Raw genomic sequence first — 23,404 nt, 5'->3', positions numbered from 1 at the left:
TCAGCAGGAACACAGTAGTTACAGAAACACAGGCTTTAATGAAGCTTTCGGGCTCTCAACCCTTCATCAGCATATAACATTATACATTTCAATCCATTTAAATAGAGGAAACAGTTAAAATCACATGATCAAACCAGCCAATAAAACATACTAAAAGGAAAAAGGAAACAAATACATCAAGTTCTGTAGGGAAATATGTGTGAGTCCCTTTATTCTAAAAACCATCATGGTAATATACTTAAGGTTGTTATACTACAAAATTAATTATGTATTATAAATTACTTATTTGGCGCTTCACTAATACTGGTTTAATAGTAAAAGTACCATTCAAACCAGGTAAAGTGTCAGCTTGTAATCTTATTATCCATTCTAGCTCTCTCATATCTAAAAAGTTGTTAATATCACCCCCCCTCACACCCACTTGCACTACATCTATACATCTAAACTTAAAAGTGTGGTTGCTGAATTCATATATATGCTTAAATAAAGCATTTGTCTGTATTTGTCTATTTATCTCTGATTTATGTTCGATTATACGGTCTTTGAGCCTACGTATAGTCTTTCCTACATAAAAAGCCTGGCATTGCATGCAGGTGGCGAGGTAGACTAATTTCATAGTATTACAATTAGCACTACAGTAAAATTGAAATTTTTTATGTGTGACAGGATGTTTAAAGGTACTATCTGTATCTAAAATGTCATTGCAACAGCTACAATTGTAACATTTATAAGTCCCTATCTTACTATGTATGGTATTATGTTGTTCCACAAAATCTTTATAGCACAACATATTCTTTAAACTTTGACTATTCCTATAGGAAAAGCTGGGTTTGGGGCCCACTATTGAGCTGAATTCAGGCATTGCCATTAAAATTGGCCAATTTTTCTTGATTATTTCACATATTTGGTTAGAGTGGCCAGAGTATGTGGTAATGTATTTTAATATAACATATTTCCCTACAGAACTTGATGTATTTGTTTCCTTTTTCCTTTTAGTATGTTTTATTGGCTGGTTTGATCATGTGATTTTAACTGTTTCCTCTATTTAAATGGATTGAAATGTATAATGTTATATGCTGATGAAGGGTTGAGAGCCCGAAAGCTTCATTAAAGCCTGTGTTTCTGTAACTACTGTGTTCCTGCTGTAAAACCTAAAAGGTCAAGATGTCTAACCTCTTAAATGCTAACTTAGCACTTTTCTGAAATGTCACAAATAGTTTAGAAAAGGGATGGTCAACTGAGAATTTTGAGTCTGATGCATAATATTACTTATTTTGGATTGTCCATGAGGAATATATGAGCATTTCTGCAAAACAAGATTTTGCTGTTTTACCTCTTTTCTGACCAAGGTTCTTAAGATAATAACAAGATCGTGATCTGCCAGGAGAAGAATGAATTTTCATTGCTTCCAAACTTTATCCTGAGAAAAACCCAGCTGCTTAAATTTATAGGTAACCCACAGGTCTTTATTGCTGCGGAACTTAACTCTGTAGACCAACTTCCTAAGAGAAAGAAGGAATTTGGTAAAAAGTTCCACACATTTTCACCATTATCCAAGCAGCAAACATATGTCAAGTCTATGGAAGAAAGAGGAGTGAAAATAAGAGAGTACTTGTTGGAACAAAATGACTTCCCAGAAACAATAACTGGAGAGGATTTAGCTTTTTTGAAGGACCGAACAGATTAGAAAAGGCAGTGGTCACTTACAGAGGTGAAAAAAGAGAAAGATAATGTACTTACCTGGGATATTAATGAGGAATCACTGGCGGTTAAGAGGTTTGGGCGAGTTAGAAAAAAAAATTCTGGGTTTGGGCGAGTTAGAAAAAAAAATTCTGTGCGAGTCCATAAAGGAATGAAGACATGTTAAAGGTCATGTGCAAAGATGCAAAACAGAACTTAGCAATTACATTGTTTTGCTGTTTTTGCCTTGTTAAGTGGTTTATGTGCACTGGAAACTAACCATTGTCTTTCTGTTTATTTTTAAAACACTGTTATTTTTAAAAAGATAACTTTAAATAGTTGCTGGCTTCATCTGTGATGCTCTCACCGTTCCTGCATGCCTCTCTCTGTGACACATATTTGCAAATCTTGTTATGACATTACGGGAACTGTATTGCAAAGTACTTCTGTGCAACAGAAGCACTTTTGTCATGTGGCAGTACAAAATAATTCAGACAGTGGCAACTTGTGCCACAGTGAAACTTAACCAGATAATCACCCTTGCACAAGAAGTGTGGTCAATTCCTCCATCACTATATCAGTAGTGCTAAAATGGAAAGATATTCCTTCTCTGTTGCAGCAGTTTAACTATAAATACCTCCCTGTGATTGATACCATTTCCATTTAAAAATGCCCAAATAGAAAAATGATAAAAGATTCTCATGACTCTAATAGCAATTATCTAAAATGATTTTAAAACAAATGCACACCCTAGGTACTACACACACATATCTCTATGTATGTATATGAGTGTGTGTATCTATTAGTGTGTGTGTGTGTGTGTGTGCGCGTGCATGCGTGCTTGTGTATGTATGTATGTATATATATATATATATATATATATATATATATATATATATATATATATATATATATTTCCAGTTTGAGATGCTGAACAGACATTTGGTTAACATGGGATTGACTGATACCATTTGGTCCACTGTGAAAATATGGAGAGACAGGTACTTACATTCCTGCAGAACCCAAGTTAGAATCTGCCCCAGAGTTCTGGCTATTTGATATTCAATGGGATAGGTTCAATATGGTGTTGGCAATGGTCTGTCTGCATTTTATACACACACACACACACACACACACACACACACACACACACACACACACACACACACACACACACACAAGACATACACACACATATATATAAATTGCACGTGCAAGCACACACACACACACACACACACACACACACACACACACACACACACACACGCACATACACACACATATATATAAATTGCACGTCCAAGCACACACACACACACACACACACACGCACATACACACACATATATATAAATTGCACGTCCAAGCACACACACACACGCACACACACACACACACACACACACACACACACACACACACACACACACACACACACACATATATATAAATTGCACGTCCAAGCACACACACACACACACACACACACACACACACACACACACACAGTGTAGAAACTCCATCCATCAGAAGGGTAGTCATTCTTCACTTTACATAAGCTGACTACAAAATAATGTACAAGCTTAAATACATACATAAACATACACAAAGTTAAAACTGTCCTTGAAACAAGATTATTCAGTCAAAAATCTTCTCACTACATTTATTAGTATATTTTTATTACTACTTCGGTATTTGTTTAAATTTAAGTATTTCCAAAAATAAAATCCAAGTTGCAGTTAATTGGTAAATCACTGCATATAACATACCTACTTATTAACATTATTAAAGTGCACATTCCTAATGTTTCAGTGACAGAATATGACATGTATGATACCTGTGCTTAACAGACCATCAGTCATTATGCTATCAATGGTATCCAAGTAAGATTGTGTTCAACAACAAAATGTTTAGATAATGTTGGTTTAGACCAATCTGTGACAGGTGGGGAGGGGGGGGGGGCAGACAACACTGCTCTATCTAAACTACGTTGTGCCTGCAGCAAAGCATTCTCAATCTGTATGACATCGACATCCCAGCCCTTATGCCTGCAGCTCTTAGGATCATAGGATCATGGAAAATTCAAGGTGACTGAACCTGATGACCATTTACACCTTGCGAGTATTCACACTTATACTGTACTTCCTCTCCCAAAGAGGGCCAGGCCAATCAAGCCTGACGTGAATTTGTGAAGACTCATCCATTTCTTCCATCCATTTATCCATCCATCATGATGCATTTTTTTGCTATGCCAGTGTTCTCAGCCATGGTTTTAACTGGGCTGAAGCCTCACAGTACAAAATTCCTCCTTTTGCTTTTGCTGCTGTATCAGTCTATACGTGAGTCCAACGTCAGTGTCTTCCCCTGCCAAACAGAGCACACCGATGATCAGTTTTGAATGAGTCTATATTATATATTCAAAGTTTAAAAACTTCGAATCCCATATGTTCGACAACATATGATCAAAGTTTGAAACTTCTAATGTATAATAAAACATCAAAAAAATAAATAAAACTTACCTTAACACTCCGAATGTCGACCATGTGATATTCGAACTTTGAAAAGTTAATTCATGTAATAGGAACCCGTTTTGAATTTGTTTTAAGACGTGGCTTATCTCACTAGTGCGCTGCTTATCAGGATCCTATGATTCATCTCATTCATGTAAAATCTCAGTTCAAAAAGCCAGTGTTCATTAATGTTGTGTACATTCATACAGAAAAGGGGGGAGGCAAGCACTGGGTAGAACGCAATGCTGGAAACATGTATGATAAGACGATTAGGTGAGTGAGCGTCCATGCTTATGTTCTAGGCATCCTTTCATGTGAATCCAGAACAATAGTGGATTTTGTTAACTTGTACACCATAAGGCATTACAATCATTCAAAGCCTTGAATTGTTAAAGGACCATGTTTCTTCCAATAATGAAAGGGGTTTCCTAGCTCTTCAGCTTAAGGTCACCTCAAAATCATAACATTAGAAACAAGGGAGCCCGCAGGATTTTTTGCAGGGGGGTGCAAACCCAGAGCCCCGCCCAGACAACCCAGAATCCCGCCCACACAACAACAGAGCCACACCCACACAGCAACAGAGTCCTGCCCCCACCACCCACGCAGCCATTCCAGTGTCCTGTTACTTGGATATTTCTCCCCTTTTGTCATAGACACTTTTCAAATCTCTCAGCGTGCATAGTTTTATGCTTTACTTCTACAATGATTACAGATATTTGGATTTCATTTACAACTTTTATTTCAAATTTTATAGCACAAACACTGATAGGCATTTACTAAACCTAAACAAAGCAATAGTCTTACAATGAAAACAGACTTAGCATTAAAACTTTACCTTTGAAACCCACATTCACTGAAACAGCATTGAAACTCACATTCAAAGAAAATGCATCTGGCCAGTGCCGAGGTAAGTTTACCTTTGGGCTGTTTTCAAATCAAGCTCCTTACACACATTTTTAGAACCATGCAAAAGTTTTTTGATTCACCTTCCTGATTGTATTAATTATACTATATAATAACTGAATTATATCCCTTGTATAATACAGAACCACTTTTTAGTGTGTTTTAAATTTATAGTTCTCAACATTCTTCCTTTAAGCAATGAAACAAATCATATGAACCAATAATGACAACCTGCCCAATTCAGAACATTTCAACCATAAAAGGCCACTCAAACTTCTGTCATACAATCCACCAATATCAATCAATATGCAGAAAGTCATCTGAATAATTCCACATTAAACCAATGAAGAGATTGTTGCTAGAAAACAACTTTATATTTCAGTGTTTCATTTACAAATTCAGTGCCTGTTGCCCTTGAAGAATAAATTGTCTATGTTACATTAAAAGAAATGGTAAGCTGGTATATTACAATAGGGAATGGGTGGCAAGCTGAAAAACAGGTTCATAGTTATTGGGTGTCTCATCCAAGGAAGGACATACTAAGAACTGTAGTACCATACCCCCTTAAAATGCAAATGTACATGCTGTAGGAATAGAACCTACAGCCCTTTGCATCAAGATGCAAGTATGCTACCTGCTGTGCTAACACTGCTTTAAAATTCTATACCACAATGATACCATTTGCTAAACAAAACAGTTGCACATTTTAAGCAGACTTAGCATGAGCAGTAGTAACCTTTGCTTCCCTTGAAGCTCACAATTCCTTGAAAATGCATTTTAAAATAAATTCCACCTGTTAGATCTAACTAGGACATTTCTCTCTCTCTAACACACACACACACACACACACACACACACACACACACACACACACACACACACACACACACACACACACACACACACACACACACACACACACACACACACACACACACACACACCTCAACCTCTTAGTGCAATCTGGACAAAGCCTAAAATAAACAGGGACAGATTATAAATATTGCTTTCATGAGTAACAGGATTTGTGTTGGTATTGCTAGAGTAACAGGATTTGTGTTGGTAGACAGCAACCCACTGAGTACGGAAAAAGTAATCAGAGACCTAGGGACCCAAGTCAACAGCGACCTCTCATTTGACACCCACGTTGTCAAAGTGGTTAGAAAAACATTCTACCTTGCACACCTCATCATGAAGGGATTCACATCCAGATCCAAGGATGTCATTGTACCCCTATACTCCTCCCTCATCAGACCCATGATTGAGTACAATGCCCCATTTGGTATGTACCTCACCCGGCATTTGCAACAGCTGGAGAGACCACAAAAGTACCTCACCAAGAGGATCAAGGGTCTCCAACATATGTCTTATTCTGCCAGACTAAAGAAACTCCAGCTCTATTCAGTAGCATACCGCCTGCTCAGAGGTGATCTCTGCCTGACGTACAAGGCCATGTCCAGTCAGGATCTGATGGACATGCTCCATCTCAAAAAATCCAAATCCATCAGGACCACGAGAGCTAAAGACTTAAACCTCGGCACAAGTATGAATAGGACATGCTGGAGGGATAGATTCATAACCCAGAGGCTTCCCATGCTTTGGAACAAGATCCCAGTTCATATTAGGCAGAGCCCCTCACTGACTCTCTTCAAGAGAAATCTTGATGAGTGGATGGGAGATCGTAAGTTTACCCCAGGGGTCACATCTGTGTCACTGCTAGACAGGGGCACAGTAAACTAATTCTATTATATAAGGGGACCTTCATTGTGTCACTACTAGACAGAGGCACAGTATTCTAAATTTATTCTGTACATTTTTGTACCATTTCATGGGGTGGCAAAAGCCACATCACTATGGCTAGGCTTACAAATGCCCCAGGGCAGATAGCCTAGTACTAAACTATGAAACTATGTATTTTTTAAAGGATATGATGTCTAAAACTATTTAGCAACTTCAATCCCTTTTAGGAGGAATATGGGGCAAACATCTGGACAGTCTGCAAAAATGTGGACAGCTGAGGGGTATGCTACCTCCCTTAGAGATTTTGGTAAACTGTCCTTTCCAAATATTTTTACAATATTTACTCATTCCAGCCTTGACAATGTACATAAATAGATTTTGTCAAAGTTACAACAACTTTAAACTCAGTGTGAACTTGGTGTTTGGGGTTTTTTTTGACAGAAAGGTATAAAGGAACTCCTGGCTCTGTCAAGGGAGCCCGCAGGATTTTTTTGCAGGGGGTGCAAACCCAGAGCCACACCACGCAGCCCCCTCCCCCCCACATGCAGCCATTCCAGTGTCCCATTACTTGGCTATTTCTTCCCAGTTGCCATAAACACTGTTCAAAACTCTCAGTATGCATACTTTTTATACTTTACTTCTACGAGTAAAGATATTTGGATTTAATTTACAACATTTATTTCAAATTTTATAGCACAACCACCGACATTTGCTAAGCAAAGCAATAGTCTTACAATGAAAACAGATTTACCATTAAAGTTTCTCTGCCTTTGAAGCTCACATTCACTGAAACAGCATTGAAACCCACATTCAAAGAGAATGCATCTGGGCTGTGGTGGGTTAAGTTTACCTTTGGGCTGTTTTCAAATCATAGGCCCTCTTGCACACATTTTTAGGAACATGCAAAAGTACTGTGATCACCTTCCTGATTGTATTAATTATAATATGTAATAATTGAATTATATCCCTTGTATAATACAGCACCACTTGTTAGAATGTGTTTTAAATTTATAGTTTTGAACATTTTTCCATTAAGCAGTGAAACAAAACATATGAGCCAGTAATGACAAACTGCCCAGTTTGGAACATTTCAACCATAAAATGCCACTCAAACTTCTGTCATTACAATCCACCAATATCAGTCAATATGCACAATCTCTGCAGAAGTCATATGAATAATTCCACATTAAAAAGATCTGAAACTAATGGAGATTGTTGCTATGAAACAACTTGTATGTCAATGTTTCATCTACAAATTCAGTGCCTGTTGCCCTTGAAGAATAAATTGCCTATGTTACATTAAAAGAAATGGTAAGATGGCATATTGCAATAGGGAATAGATGACAAGCTGAAAAAGATTTTCAAAGTTACTAGGCGTCTCATACAAAGGAGGCCATAGTAAGGATTGCATTTCCCCTACCCACCCCTTAAAATACAAATTTACATGCTGTGGGAGTTGAAGCTACAGCCCTCTGTATCAAGACGCAAGCATGCTACCTGTTGTGCTGCTAACACTGCTTTAAAACTCTGTACCACAATAGAGATACCATTTGCTAAACAAAACAGTTGCACATTTTAAGCAGACCTAGCATGAGTAGTAGTATCTTCTATTCCATTGAAGCTCACAATTCCTTGAAATTGTAGTCGAAAATAAATTCCACCTGCTAACTCTAACTAGGTCATGCCTCTCTCTCACACACACACAGACACACACACACACACACACACACACATACACACACACACACACACACACACACACACACACACACACACACACACACACACACACACACACACACACACACACACACACACACACACACACACACACACACACACAGACACACACACACAGACCTGTTAGTGCAAGAAATCTGGACAAAGCCTAAATAAATAGGGACAGTCAGATTAAAATTGCTAGAATAACAGTATTTGTGTTAGTATGCATTTTTCTAAAGGATAGGACACCTAAAACTCAAAATGTCTGTCACTATTTAGCAACTGAAATCCTTTTTAGGTGGAATATGGGTGAAAAATCTGGACATTCTGCAAAAACCTGGATAACTGAGGGGTATACTACCTTCCTCTTCAACACACACCTACACACACACACACACACACACACACACACACACACACACACACACACACACACACACACACACACACACACACGTCAATCTCTTAGCACAAGTAATCTGGACAAACCGGTTATAATTTGGAGACAAAGGCCCTAAACTATGGACACATTTAGAAAGTTGCTAGAATAAAGACTTTGTGTTAGAATGCATTTTCTGAAAGATATGAAGTCTGAAACTGAAATGCATGTAATTTATTAACTTTAATCCTTAGCTCATCAAAAAAAAATTTATAAGGAATAGACCGAAAATGTAAAGCAAAAATCTGGACATTCTGTGAAAATCTTCAGAGTTGAGAGGTATGAGTCACAGATATAAATCCCACCTCCTTAGAAAGTGGATAGAACAAATCTATTGGGTTTCTAATACCTTGACAGGAATGTACCCCATTCCTAAGTCAAAGTACAATTAAAGTTCATCAAATCAGTACTGTTTCAATCTTTGATGTCTGCCAAAAGTGCTCTTCTCAGGACCCGCAATGTGCCCAGTAATGACTCCTCCTGCAATTTGTATGGAGTTACAGGTATCTAAATATGACTGTAGATTATTTTTAGAAGACCTGTTGCTCCTACTACTACACCTGTTCTTACTATGCAGCCAAAGTCAATTCATTACAAATGGATGCACTACTTTCAAACATGCCTGTATCACCATTTCCTAAGAGCAGTTTTGTTTTCTGCTTTTCAGCTTTCCTACCCAAACCAGTAGAATGCAGCCATCCTTTGGAGCTCTGTGGGTAGGTTGAGGGGAGTATGGCTACCATACCCCCATTTACAGACTCCCCTACCAGATGCACATAGAATAAACACCTCACTAGGCTGCACACTCCCCTTTCACAGACTCCCTGTTACACATCCTAAATCCACAGCCCACACAGAATAAATCCCCATCATTACATGAGCACTAGGGGAAGTGACAAGGGGCTATGTGCATCCTTTAGGTGACAGTGGTTTAATTGCAATGTGCAGGTAAAGCTTGTTTGTTAATGCTTTTTCCCTTCAGGCTATTAATTCGAAATCTGGGCTATCATTTACGTTACGCTTCTTCTGTTCTATTTCTTCCATTTACCGATCAATAGTCTCAGAGGTACTCCCCCCAAAATGTAGAGATGTATTCTCTACTTGAAATTTACAAGGGTAATAATAGGTCTATTTTATCACACAATATTAACACAACCCCCGCAGCCAGGTTTAAATAAAAATGTCAGATTAACAACAGAACAAAGACAGCAACTATACAACTAGCGCAAATGATTTTCGATAACTTGGAGAGACCAAAGTAACTGCACATTCATAATTTGTATTGCAACATCATTTCTTATTGTTCATAACTCCCCATACCATCCCTTCTAGCCCCCCCAGGTACAACGCTGTTAAACTTCGACGTTTCAGTGACCGACGCTGGGGTTTGTCTAAAAGCATTTGAAGCCAAAGGCACTGAGAAACCTCACTGCATGAGACATGAGCAACGCCATCACACCTGCCAAGAAGAAATGAGAATCTCATACAACCAAAAGTTAACACCGTAGACCGTACATAAATTAAATTCACTCATTCAACCTAGTTTGTTTATGGGCTTTACATTAAAGGAATATAAACTTTTTGTCGCAAAAACAGCTAAATTGTGAACCGTTACCAAATACTGGTCGCAGCCATTCCACTCAAGACCAACCAAGTTTCGACTGTCCCTGATTTTGGCTTTTTTTTTCTTTTAGAAAATGAGATATGTATTGCACTGATGAACTTTTCCTCAGTATATTTTAAGTAAAGAGGGGAAATTAAACTACTCAATTGCCTCAAATGTGCCACTTTAACATTTTGGCGCCAAGCTTGAAGCTTAGCTGACATATTCATGCTTTCCGTGTATATAAAAAAAATACCAGTAGGCGCTTCTTTCTTATGACAGAACATACCTTAAGTGCTGCACGCACGACAAATCTGTTAATCTTTTCTGAGGCAAAAGCTCTTTCTGATTCAGGTGACAAAAACAAATCTCGTTGTTCACTCTGACTCTGCCACTGGCAATCTGGATAACTCTTGGCTATGTTAACTGTCAATGGACGGAAAAGTAGGAGATCGAGTCTGAGGAGGAATTAAGGCTTGCTCGTCATATATCATATGACCGCAACCTCCAATAGCATATCAGCATCTCCTCTGAACTTCCAAATGATGCAGGTTAACGGGAAAAAAAAAAGTTGAAAATCGAAAAATGTGTGGTTTTGCCAGTACATTTTTCTATTTCAGCATGATCATTCATCAGATAAATTAAGAAAATCCAGGGGGGTGTAAGTGCACCCCCTTGCACCGGCCTGCGGGCGCCCTTGATTAGAAATGCTCGGCACAATGAAACTCATTCGGGGGTATGCAGCTTTACATTCAATTTATGCTTAGAACATCCGGTTTAATTTCTATTTCTTATTTAATTATATGTAACTCTCATGATCAAAAACTTCACCATTCATCATTGGATATACTCAGCAACATGTATAACTATTATCAACTTAATTAAAAAATCCCAAGTACTAAAGGTGCATCAAACAAGAACAAAAATGAGAAGAGAATTTATGCACCACCAAGCTGAAACGCTGTATTGTAATAATCTCCACAAATAGCGTGTTAAGTGTATATACGTATTTCTTAAAACAAATTATAAATTCCAAGATCTTTCAGCAAGTCTATTTTGCAATTAAGACAGCACTTACTTCATAGAGTTCTCATCAGCTGTGCTAGCTTACTTTCACTCTTAAGTTGTAGTCTTGGTTAGTAGTTCCCTTAAAAACTTCTGGATTGACGCCAAGTTAGCAAATGCTTTCAAACTGTAAACTGAAGCCCTTTTTCATTAGTCCAAGTCTCATTAAAACCACAAAAAAATTTTATTTCACAGTTTAAAACAACGCTTAGCTCCACAGGGCTCTTATCAGCTATGCTGACGCGCTCTCAGTTCACAATAATAAGTTCTGAATAATAGTTTTCTTTAAAAGCTTTAAAATAAATCCCAAACTAAAAAGCTCGCTCTGGAGAGCTTATTTAGTAAAACACACACGAAAAGTGCTTTCGGCTGTTAGCCTTCTTCAGTTCTATGAAATTTCAGTTTCTTAGTTCCAAAATATAAAATAATTACTAACCACTCAGATACTTCCATCTACACACACCTTTTTGTGAACTAATCACGTTCCTTGTATTGAGTACTTTACTTTGGTTTAGCTGAGACACGCCTGTTTCTTAGGATTGGTTTTAAAGGGACTACAGCATGTATCCCAGGTGACTTGTGTGCCTTTAAGTTCAATAGCCATTTAATTTCTTTATTCTCCGTCAGATTTTTATCAACCATTAGAAAGTTAAATAACTCTTCATTAATTTTTATTTCAGATTCACTTAGTTCTAATCCAGTCAACCATCCGACAATGGAAATGTTTATACGTCTGTGTGAAGCAGAAGTCACCAAGTTAAGAGAAATAGAAAAGAGAGGAAAATGCTTCATCAATATGTCTAAAGATGAAGTAGAAGCCTTAAAGAAATTACAAAAGAGAAAAGACTTGGTGTTTAAACCTGCAGACAAAGGAGGAGCCATAATAGTAATGGAAGCAAATTGGTATAAAAGAAAAATGTTATCCATGCTAAGTGACCAGCAGACTTATTGTATAATAACAAAGTCAATTCAGGAACAGATGGTAGCAAAGATAAATTATGACTTGTATGAACTATTAATGGAGAGAAGAATTTATGAAGAGTTTTTTAACTTTCTAATGGTTGATCATCCCATAATACCATATATTAGTGGACTACCAAAGGTGCACAAAGATGCGATGGACCCACCTTTACGGCCAATAGTAGCTGGGAGAGGATGGGTTACAGAACCCATCTCCATGTATGTGGAATGTGAACTAAAACCGCATTTATTTAAACTGGAAAGTATTATTAAAGATACAGGAGAGTTCTTAAGACAACTTTCAGTTGAGATGAAAAAATTAGAGCCAGGTACACCACTTATTCTGGTAACTATGGATGTGAACAATCTCTTTACAGTTATACCGCATGAGTATGGAATAGAGGCTATTAGAGATCTAGCTGGAGAGACTGGATTTAATGCTGACCTTATTTGCACCCTATTAGATATTATATTGCACAATAATATCTTTGTATATGAAGAGAATTACTATTCACAAAAGTGGGGTGTAGCTATGGGCACTCCATGTGCAAAGACCTATTCTAATATGGTATTAGCAAAGTGGGAACGTCAGAAAATACTGAATGAGAATAATCCTTGGTTGAGACATCTCCTATATTATGGGAGATTTGTGGACAATATTTTTTTAGCATGGAAAGGACAAGAAGAAGAAATAATAGCATTTGTTGACTATTTACATTCGTCTATGGAATTCCTAAGGTTTACAATAAAATACTCTAGGACAGAAATTGATTTTCTTGATGTGAAATTGAAATATACACCATCCCAAGGTTTGATTACTGAACTACACCGGAAAGAGACATGGAGGAACCATTACTTACATCGTGATAGTATGCACCCCCAGGCATATATATATAAGAATATTATGAACAATCAAGTAACACGAATAGCAAGATTATGTACAGAGGAACCTACTTATAGGAAAGAATGTGCCTCACTAGCAAGACATTTACAACAAAGGGGCTATAAAGGAAAAGATCTTTGTAAAAATGAAGATATTGCTAGCATAAGAGATAATAAGGGATGTCCCTATTATCAGAATACTACAACTGGAACTACCTTACCATATAACAGGAAAGGAACTATGACAAATGAGCTTAGGTGTACTCTGACATATAGCACAGACAATGCCCAGATATGTGAAGTGGTGAAATATTGGCCGGTCCTTATGGAAGACACTAAAATACGGAACATAGTGGGAGATCAACCAAAATTTACATTCAAAAATAGGAAGAATTTAAAATGTTTATTATGTAATAAAGGAAGACCGACTAGTACTATACCTCCCCATGCCATGGGCACTAAGAAATGTGGACAATGCAAGGCTTGTAAATATATTAACACTGAACCTAATTTCATCCATCCTGTATCAGGCCAACATTTTAATTTTAAAGTCTCAGCCACATGCACCTCACAACATCTGGTCTACATTCCAACCTGTAAGGACTGTACAGCGTTTCATATTGGAAAAACTAACCAACGATTTAAAGAACGTATTCTAAGGCACCAAAGGAATATTATTCATCAGGATCAGCAAAATAATTTAGCAAATCATGTCATAGCCCATCCCACACATAATTTTGTTTTTCAGGTTACTGAATTAATATCAGTAACCAACAGGGGAGGTGATATTAAAAATCTGACGGAGAATAAAGAAATTAAATGGATATTGAATTTAAAGGCACACAAGTCACCTGGGATAAATGCTGTAGTCCCTTTAAAACCAATCCTAAGAAACAGGAGTGTCTCAGCTAAACCAAAGTAAAGTACTCAATACAAGGAACATGATTAGTTCACAAAAAGGTGTGTGTAGATGGAAGTATCTGAATGGCTAGTAGTTATTTTATATTTTGGAACTAAGAAACTGAAATCTCACCGAACTGAAGAAGGCTAACAGCCGAAAGTGCTTTTCGTGTGTGTTTTACTAAACAAGCTCACCAGAGCGAGCTTTTTAGTTTGGGATTTATTTTAAAGCTTTTAAAGAAAACTATTATTCAGAACTTATTATTGTGAACTGACAGCGCATCAGCATAGCTGATGAGAGCCCTGTAGAAGCAAGCGTTGTTTTAAACTGTGAAATAAAATTTTTTTGTGGTTTTAATGAGACTTGGACTAATGAAAAAGGGCTTCAGTTTACAGTTTGAAAGCATTTGCTAACTTGGCATCAATCCAGAAGTTTTTAAGGGAACTACTAACCAAGACTACAACTTAAGAGTGAAAGTAAGCTAGCACAGCTGATGAGAACTCTATGAAGTAAGTTCTGTCTTAATTGCAAAATAGACTCTCTAAAAGATCTTGGAATTTATAATTTGTTTCAAGAAATACGTATATACGCTTAACACACTGTTATTTGTGGAGATTATTACAATATAGCATTTCAGCTTGGTGGTGCATACATTCTCTTCTCATGTATAACTATTATCAGGCACTTTTAAAAGGTTTCCATTCACTATAGATGATCATAACATTTATTTATGAGAAGCCCTAACCAGATAAGGTTGAGATCTCCTAACAAAATAAAGTTTCTTTAGCTGACTCAGTGGGAAGAGTTTGGAAGGGATTGTCAAGATAGTTAAGAAACACAGTAGGAGGGATACTACCAGAACAAAAGCTGATTTCTACAGTATTACCTAACAAAATTTGAGCAAAGACAGTTACAGGCAAATCCATCAGTCAAGAGGGAATGGTTAAGTAGAGATTATCTCTCAACTGTTCCTGATTTTCAGGGATGTCCCTGTTTTTTACTCAAATTTTAGCTCTGTCTCTCTTAATCCCTCCTAAAACCGGTGACTTTCGGAGAAAAGGTGGTGAATTACACTTAATAAATAATGACAATAATTAGAGTTATAGACTTCTTTTACTTCAGAAAATGTATATTAATCCGTATCCAATTATTCTGTCACTGTTTCAAGTTAATAGTACTAATATTTTAAAAGTGTCCCAGATTATTTCTGGATTTGTCCCTGATTGGTTGAGAACTATTCTGATTAGGAGAAGTAAGCCACCTCTGGGGTTCAACCCAGATCTGTGTGTGTGTGTCTTTCGGCTTATCCCGGTTAGGGGTCGCCACAGCGGAACTCCAGTCCACTAATGTTTGGTAATGGATTTTTACGTGCCGAGTTACCAGCCCTGATGCACAACCTTCAACGAAGGCACGCCCATTCACACATGCCTCCACACAGAAGACGCTCTAGCTGAGAATCGAACGCGACAACGTCTTGCTGTGAGGTGACAATGCTTCAGCCCAGATCTAACACTTCTAAATACATGAAAGGAATCAGCTATAGCAGTGTGAGAGGCATTTGAGCCACACTGTTTAAAGTAATCCATGCCTGAAGTAAATCATATTTGTTGCTCATTTTCCCAGAGTCAAGATGCATAGTTTTCAAGTCTTAGTAATACAGAAACAATACAGAGAAGGCATGCAGTAACTCAGTCAAATGAAAATACATACACTGGGCTTCAGGGATTTTTTGCTTCACCTGGAGCATGGCTAAGTTTAGTATCACCTGAGGTTATTAGCTGGATGAAAGACAAGAAGGTGACAAAGAAATAATTAGACAATTGTGAAGGCAAAATAAAAGAAGGGAACAGTTAGAGCTACAAAGGGTACAGCTTACCTCTGAGTTGTTAAGGAAGGAAAAAAAAAGGTAAAAATAAATGAATAATTAGCGAAACTAGGGCACAGAGGAGTACAGGGAAAGAAACATTCTCTTTAAAATAGCTGAAGTAATTCTTAGTTACATTGATAAACTTAACTGCTGTTCTTCTTTTGTCTTTAGCCAAGCATAAACCTTGTACATATTGTGTATACTCAGAATTACTTTGTCTATAGAGTGTTGCATATATAACGTAAGGAAATATGTATTAATGTAGCATACATAAGCAAGGAATACTAGCAATTAATGCATATGGTGTAAAATGCATCTTGTGCAAAATTCCTGTATTCCTTTATCTTTATTACTGTGAGTGAAAAGCTAAATGTGCCTGCAGAAGTCTGCGTTTACGCACTTGCACCTGGAAAGATCTCTCCATGTATTTTTTTGATGTGACGGGAGCTTTTCTCCTCAAGCAAAGTTAATCCAGTTAAAATATAAATAATTGAACAGATTTATTTTAATTTTATTTTTATTTTATTTATTTAACATTTGTTTACCGGTAAAGCCAATTTTCAACGGAGGCCTGGGGAGAAATGCTCCAGACATGTCTTTGTAATGTGGGAGGAAACCGGAGTACTCAGAGAAAACCCACACGAATGCAGGGAGGATATGCATACTCCACACAGAAGGCACTCCAGCCAAGAACTGAACTAGAGAACCTATTGCTGTGAAGCGACAATGCTACCGCTGCACCACTGCACCATCCAGATAACAAATAAAGACACAATGTGTAAGGATATGAAATAGAACAGATATTTAGATACCAGATTATCAGTTATGAGATGTAGAATATTTGGATATAACTCTTTCTTCCAGTTTACATTAACAGAAAGTGAAAACTTCAGCAGAAAATACTAATGAGGCTATATCACTTGCTCTTGACTGTGCAATATGAATTTGAAATTTGCTAGGCAAACTTCCAATGTGGTATTAAATCTCAGAAGATCTGCATAGTGCTCTTTAGATTTATCATCAAAGAAAAAGATGGGAGATGCAATAACATATGTGTGGAGGGCATGTATGAGATTTTTACAGCCATATTTTGTACATTATATGATAATAGTAACACAAATAAAGTTGTACTAGTTAATACTGCAATTACTGTCATACAAGCAACAAATGACTTGCATTTGGTTGCATCTTTCCTTCAGATAATAACAAATAAAAATATTTAATTATCTGAAATTATGTAGACTTCTTACATCATAAATTATGTAATAGCATCTTTAGTTTTCCAATTTAAAAATATCTGGTTGACTTTGATCCTTCTTGCCCAACTATGTGTGATAATTTATTATATTTTCTGTCTCAGATAGAGAGATAGATAGTTAGACAAATAGATAGATAGATAGATAGATAGATAGATAGATAGATAGATAGATAGATAGATAGATAGATAGATACAGTGGATATAAAAAGTGTACAGACCCCTGTTAAAATGCCAAGATTTTGTGATATAAAAAAATGAGACCACAATAAATCATTTCAAAACTTTTTCCACCGTCAATGTGACCTATAACCTGTACAATTCAGTTGAAAAACAAACAAATCTGTTTCTGGAAAAAATATAAAAAATAAAAAATGCACAATACATTTGTTGCATAAGTGTGCACACCCTTAAACTAATACTTTGTTGAAGCACCTTTTGATTTAATTACAGCATTCAGTCTTCTTGGGTAGGAGTCTATCAGCATGGCGCATCTTGACTTGGCAATACTTGCCCACTCTTCCTTGCAAAAGTGCTTCAAATCTGTCAGATTGCGAGGGCATCTCTTGTGCACAGCCCTCTTCAGGTCACCCCACAAATTTTCTATTGGATTTAGGTCTGGGCTCTGGATGAGCCATTCCAAAACTTTAATTTTCTTCTGGTGAACAATTCTTTTGTTGATTTAGATGTATACTTGGGGTCATTGTCATGTTGAAAGGTAAAATTCCTCTTCATCTTCAGCTTTCTAGCAGATGCCTGAAGATTTTGGGCCAAAAGTGACTGGTATTTGGAATTGTTCATAATTCCCTCCACCTTGACTAAAGCCCCAGTTCCAGCTGAAGAAAAGCAACCCCAAAGCATGATACTGCCACCACCATACTTCATCGTGGGGATGGTGTTCTTTTGGTGATGCAAAGTGTTGTTTTTGTGTCAAACATATCTTTTGGAATTGTGGCCAAAAAGTTCAACATTGGTCTCATTAGACCATAACACATTTTCCCACATGCTTTTGGGAGACTTGATGTATTGTTTTGCAAATTTTAGCCAGGCCTGGATGTTTTTCTGTGTAAGAAAAGGCTTCCATCTTGCAACCCTACCCCATAGTCCAGACATATGGAGAATATGGGAGATTGTTGTCACATGCAGTACACAACCAGTACTTGCTAGAAATTCCTGAAGCTCCTTCAGTGTTGCTGTAGGTATCTTGGCAGCCTCCCTGACCAGTTTTCATCTTGTCTTTTCATCAATTTTGGAGGGACATCCAGTTCTTTGCAACGTCACCATTGTCCCATATTTTCTCCACTTTTTGATGACTGTGTTCACTGTTTCCATGTTATATCCAATGCTGTGGAACTTTTTTGTACCCTTCTCCTGGCTGATACCTTTCAGCAATGAGATCCCTTTGATGCTTTGTAAGCTCTCTGCGAACCACGGCTTTTGCTGTAGCAAGCAACTGTACATGTCAGGAAAATCCTAATAGGACAGCTGAACTTTATATGGGGTTAATCAGAGTCTCTTTAATTGATGGCAGGTGTGTATCCAAGAAGACTGAATGCTGTAATTAAATCAAAACATGCTTTAACAAAGTATTAGTTTAAGGGTGTGCACACAAACAAAGTATTAGTTTAAGGATATGTGCACTTATGCAACCAACGTATCATACATTTTTATTTTTTATAGTTTTCCCTCTAACAGATTTGTTTGTTTTTCAATTGAATTGTACAGGTTATAGGTCACATTAAATGTGAGAAAAGTTTAGAATTGATTTATTGTGGTCTCATTTTTTATATCACAAAAACCTGACATTTTAACAAACTTTTTATATCCACTGTAGATAGACAGACAGACAGACAGGCAGACTGACAGACATATAAATATATATAGACCAACACAGATACATACTGAGAAGTATATATGTAAGTAGAGTATTTTATAAGAAACATAGCTGCAGAACTTTTCCCCAAGCTAGTCTTATTTAGTACATAAGAAAATGACAGAAGTATAAAAACAGTAAAAAAAAAAAAAAAAAAAGTTCACATCTTTCGATAGCAAAAACTCAAAACTTACAGGAAAAGAAGCTGTGACTATGACTTCAAAAGTGATGTGTGCTCGCAGACCACTCTGACAACTTTCTTTGTGTTTAACTTACAGGTTATGCTGGCTCAAGCAACCAACTCCCATCATTTTTTTCACCATCTGAGGTAAAAGACAAATCACATGGAGGCAACCATACCTGAGCCGATGCCAGTGCAGGCATAGTCCAGTCCAACCTGTAACAAAATGTCTACAGAGTAATGAAACCAATCCCATGTTTGTATACATGTACAGTGTTTTGACAGATGGTGTAAGCCTATTAACATATGCATCAGTTTCACATTACCACCTGAGAAAGAGAACTGTCAGTAAGCAGGCATCTGTTTAATTATCCTCAGAAAGATAAAAGGAGCAGAGTGTTTTGTTTTAATGGTTCCAGCTTTGGCACCTATAATAAATTAGTATTTTTTAAATTATTTTATTTTTTTCAGTTGTTAACTGGGTAGGATAGTTGGTCCAATGGAATATTTTCAGCCATGTCCCAATGAGCCAGAAAGAAGTAGGTTACACATGACAGATAGTAATAATAAGATGCACTACAAACTACATTGGGTAGCAAGTAAAAAGTAGGGGTGACAGGCCGTTTGTTAGTAATCCAGATAGTAATTACTGACTAAATGTTAAGTATACCTTCTCCAAGATTCATAGTCTCTGTCAGTAATGAACAAAGGAATAGCCATTCATATGATGTACACTTCATCGAACTAGATTTCATCACAATATTTCTGCCTATGAGCACAGATTACAGCTGATGACTCAGATGTTAAACTCCACAGGAAGTCATTATCACCTGACGTTTCAGCACCTTGTCATTTCATCCTCCCACACTCATTTACTACCCACAAACAGTAGCTCATAAACACCTACACAGACCATATATGACTGTTATTACTGAGAAGTGTTTCCTTCCTTATACCGAAGTCTCTGATCTAGTTCAGTTCATTGTCCCAGTGATACAGGAACAACTGGAAAAGGGATGGTGCATCTAGAGGTCATGTTTCCACTTTTTATGGGAAGTTTTCCGAGAGCTTGCCATGCAACTCCCCTGATGGAGACCAGGAGTGCTATAGGAAGCATGCAGGGATGAGACAGGAAAACACTGCCAAACATCCCCTTGGGTTCACATAAGCATACTCTCAATTCCATAGTTCATATCAATGCACTTTGCTATCTCATATGGGATCAAAGATGGTAAGTCGAAATTTTAAAAAGACCTTTAGCTGCAGTGTAAAAGTGATCAACCCCCATTCTCAACCTCATCAATTCTTAAGATGGATTCAGGAGAAAGGGATGAACTAAGTAATGGGCATACAGTGAGGGAACTGCCATCTGAGATTAACCACCAGAAAGTGGCTAGTAAATTAAAAAAGAGAGAGAGAATGGCTCAGGAGGCAGTAAAGGTACTGAGTGGTAGAAGAGATGAAATTCATTCATTTGTGTGTATACCATGTAATGCAACTTACAACTGCTTCACCATAAAGTGAATAATGATTGTTTGAACCCACTATATGGAGCAGGTTCAATTGCACATTTTTTTAACTTCTTCCATGACTGTACAATCTTAAAGTATTTTCTGTTGGACAAGAGGTACATAGAACTTTGCTCCTGCATTTTGGGTATGTGATGAGCTTGCTTGTCTTTTCATCCAGGGTTTTCTTTTCAAACTTTTAATACAATACGCTCAGTAGTTCATGTTTTGATTAAATGTCAGGTGGCCACATAAAGCATATTCTGAATTACATACTATGTATATGTTGCCAGTCTAGCTGAGAGGTGAAATGCAGTTACCATTAGGAGTAATAAATACAGTGATAATGCAGCATCGTGTGCAAGTAAACTGCTTTCATTATTCCCTGAAACTCATTCTGAGTTCTGTATAATAAAAGTGTCTCAGGAATGACATGTTTAGAAAGGTAAGTTGAGTGCATATAAATCTATATATGTAGGGGGTCTGGAATATTATAAATAAGATAAATGAATTATCCTTTACTGAAGGTTTACCATAGATTTAGCAGCATGTCTCATGAAGGATGGTATAGCCATGAGTCAGAGAACAAGCTCCCTAATTCTACAGCTAAATATATTTAATTTGTCACATAAAGCAGAGCCCAGATATTGCACTTAAACATTCTGCCAGGACTTTTTTGTTTGGATTACTATTTCCCACTCGTTTCAGTACAATACAGTTACTCTGAGGTTTGTCTGTTGAAAGGGGCTTTACCTAAGTTTCTGTGAGGGAATTTTCTCATGGGTGAACGTCTGCTATAGCTCTGAGGGTAAGTTCTAATTGTTTTTAATCTTGTTGCTAGCTTTGTGGTATTGTTATAATTGTTTATTAAGGGTTATGTTTATATCTTTTAGCTTTGAACTTTGGTTATGTGTTTTAGTCAGTTTAATGTCACTTATAATACAACAGTACAGCTTTTCATGTAATATAATTTATGTTGCGATTTTAGCCTGTAATCTATTTCATATAATAAAATAATAAAAGTGGCTTGGAGATAGTATGGTATGGTATATTTACAAAAAGTAAAGTTGAGTCCATTGATTGTGTATGTATATGTATATGTGTGGGTGTTTATGTGTGTGTGTGTGTGTGTGTGTGTGTGTGTGTGTGTGTGTGTGTGTGTGTGTGTGTGTGTGTGTGTATGTATATATATATATATATATATATATATATAGTGTGTGTGTGTGTGTGTGTGTGTGTGTATAATATATATATATATATATATGTATATATATATATATATATATATATATATATATATATATATATATATATATGTATATACTATTGAACAAAAGTTCAATAGTCTGAATCCACATCTACCGAACACACTTTAGCGAAAGCGCTTTTAACCAAAAAAAGCGCTTTCGCTAAAGTCCCTAAAATAAACAAACAAAAAAAAAATAAAAAACAAAAAACACATAGCTAACATTTACGCAGGGGGGCAAGCCCCCTGCACCCCCATGTGGGGGGTTGTGCTCCCCACACACCCCTACTTTTATATTCTCACTCCGAGATCACACTACAGTGGGGAAAAGGGAATATTCCCTTTTCCCCACTGTACTCCGATCTCAGCAAGAGCCATTCCTGCTGATTTCCCCTATTTTTTATCATACTTCCGCGAAAGTGCTTTTTCGGTGAAAAGCACTTTCGCGAATGTATGATCGTCAGTTTCACTTTCTGTGAAATTGCCATTCATGCATAAGTATGGATCCCATATATACACACACACACACACACACACACACACACACACACACACACACACACACACACACACACACACACACACACACAAATGCTGGTGTTACATTTAGAACACATTTGATTAGGACATTGTGCACTGAACCCAAAGTATCAAATCCTGATCTGTCAAATGTAAAATAAAATCTGCTGAAAACACAGACACCCACACCTCTACACAGTTAATATTTACTGTCAGAGACTGCACAAAAGAGAAGAACATAATAACTAGAAGAAACAGTCTTACCCCACTGAGTGGAGGTTCTCAAACTACAAACATCAATGCACTGTCAATCTGGCACATAAAGTAACACATAAAAACACAAAGGCTTTCTGTATGAGGAACCCACCTGCATCCTCCACACCCCACAACCTTAAATATAGTAACTCCAGGACCACACAACAGTGTGGAAAAGAGCAAACTTCTAAACCCACTGTATCACAACATCTATTTATTGGAACATTTTCAATGATACTGTGATCCAATTAAACAAGACATCAGAACACTGTTTGACAAAAGTATATTATAA

The 23,404-nt window shown here is 37.0% G+C and overlaps 1 protein-coding gene across 1 annotated transcript in view; it reads left to right on the top strand.

The window, feature by feature from the left end:
* Window positions 1-22,131, top strand: part of LOC122789346 (spondin-2-like) — a 194,043-nt gene extending 171,912 nt beyond the window's left edge. The window contains exon 5 of the mRNA XM_044056724.1: window positions 19,682-22,131. Coding sequence (XP_043912659.1) covers window positions 19,682-19,767 — 86 coding nt within the window. The 3' untranslated portion in view covers window positions 19,768-22,131. The remainder of the gene's footprint in view (window positions 1-19,681) is intronic.
* The last annotated feature ends 1,273 nt before the right edge of the window (window positions 22,132-23,404 follow it).

Source organism: Protopterus annectens, chromosome 14.part0 (assembly GCF_019279795.1).
Source record: "Protopterus annectens isolate FY-2018-M chromosome 14.part0, PAN1.0, whole genome shotgun sequence".
Lineage (NCBI taxonomy): Eukaryota > Metazoa > Chordata > Ceratodontiformes > Protopteridae > Protopterus > Protopterus annectens.
Note: the sequence above shows the minus strand (reverse complement) of the source record. Positions and strands in the feature narration are given on the sequence as shown.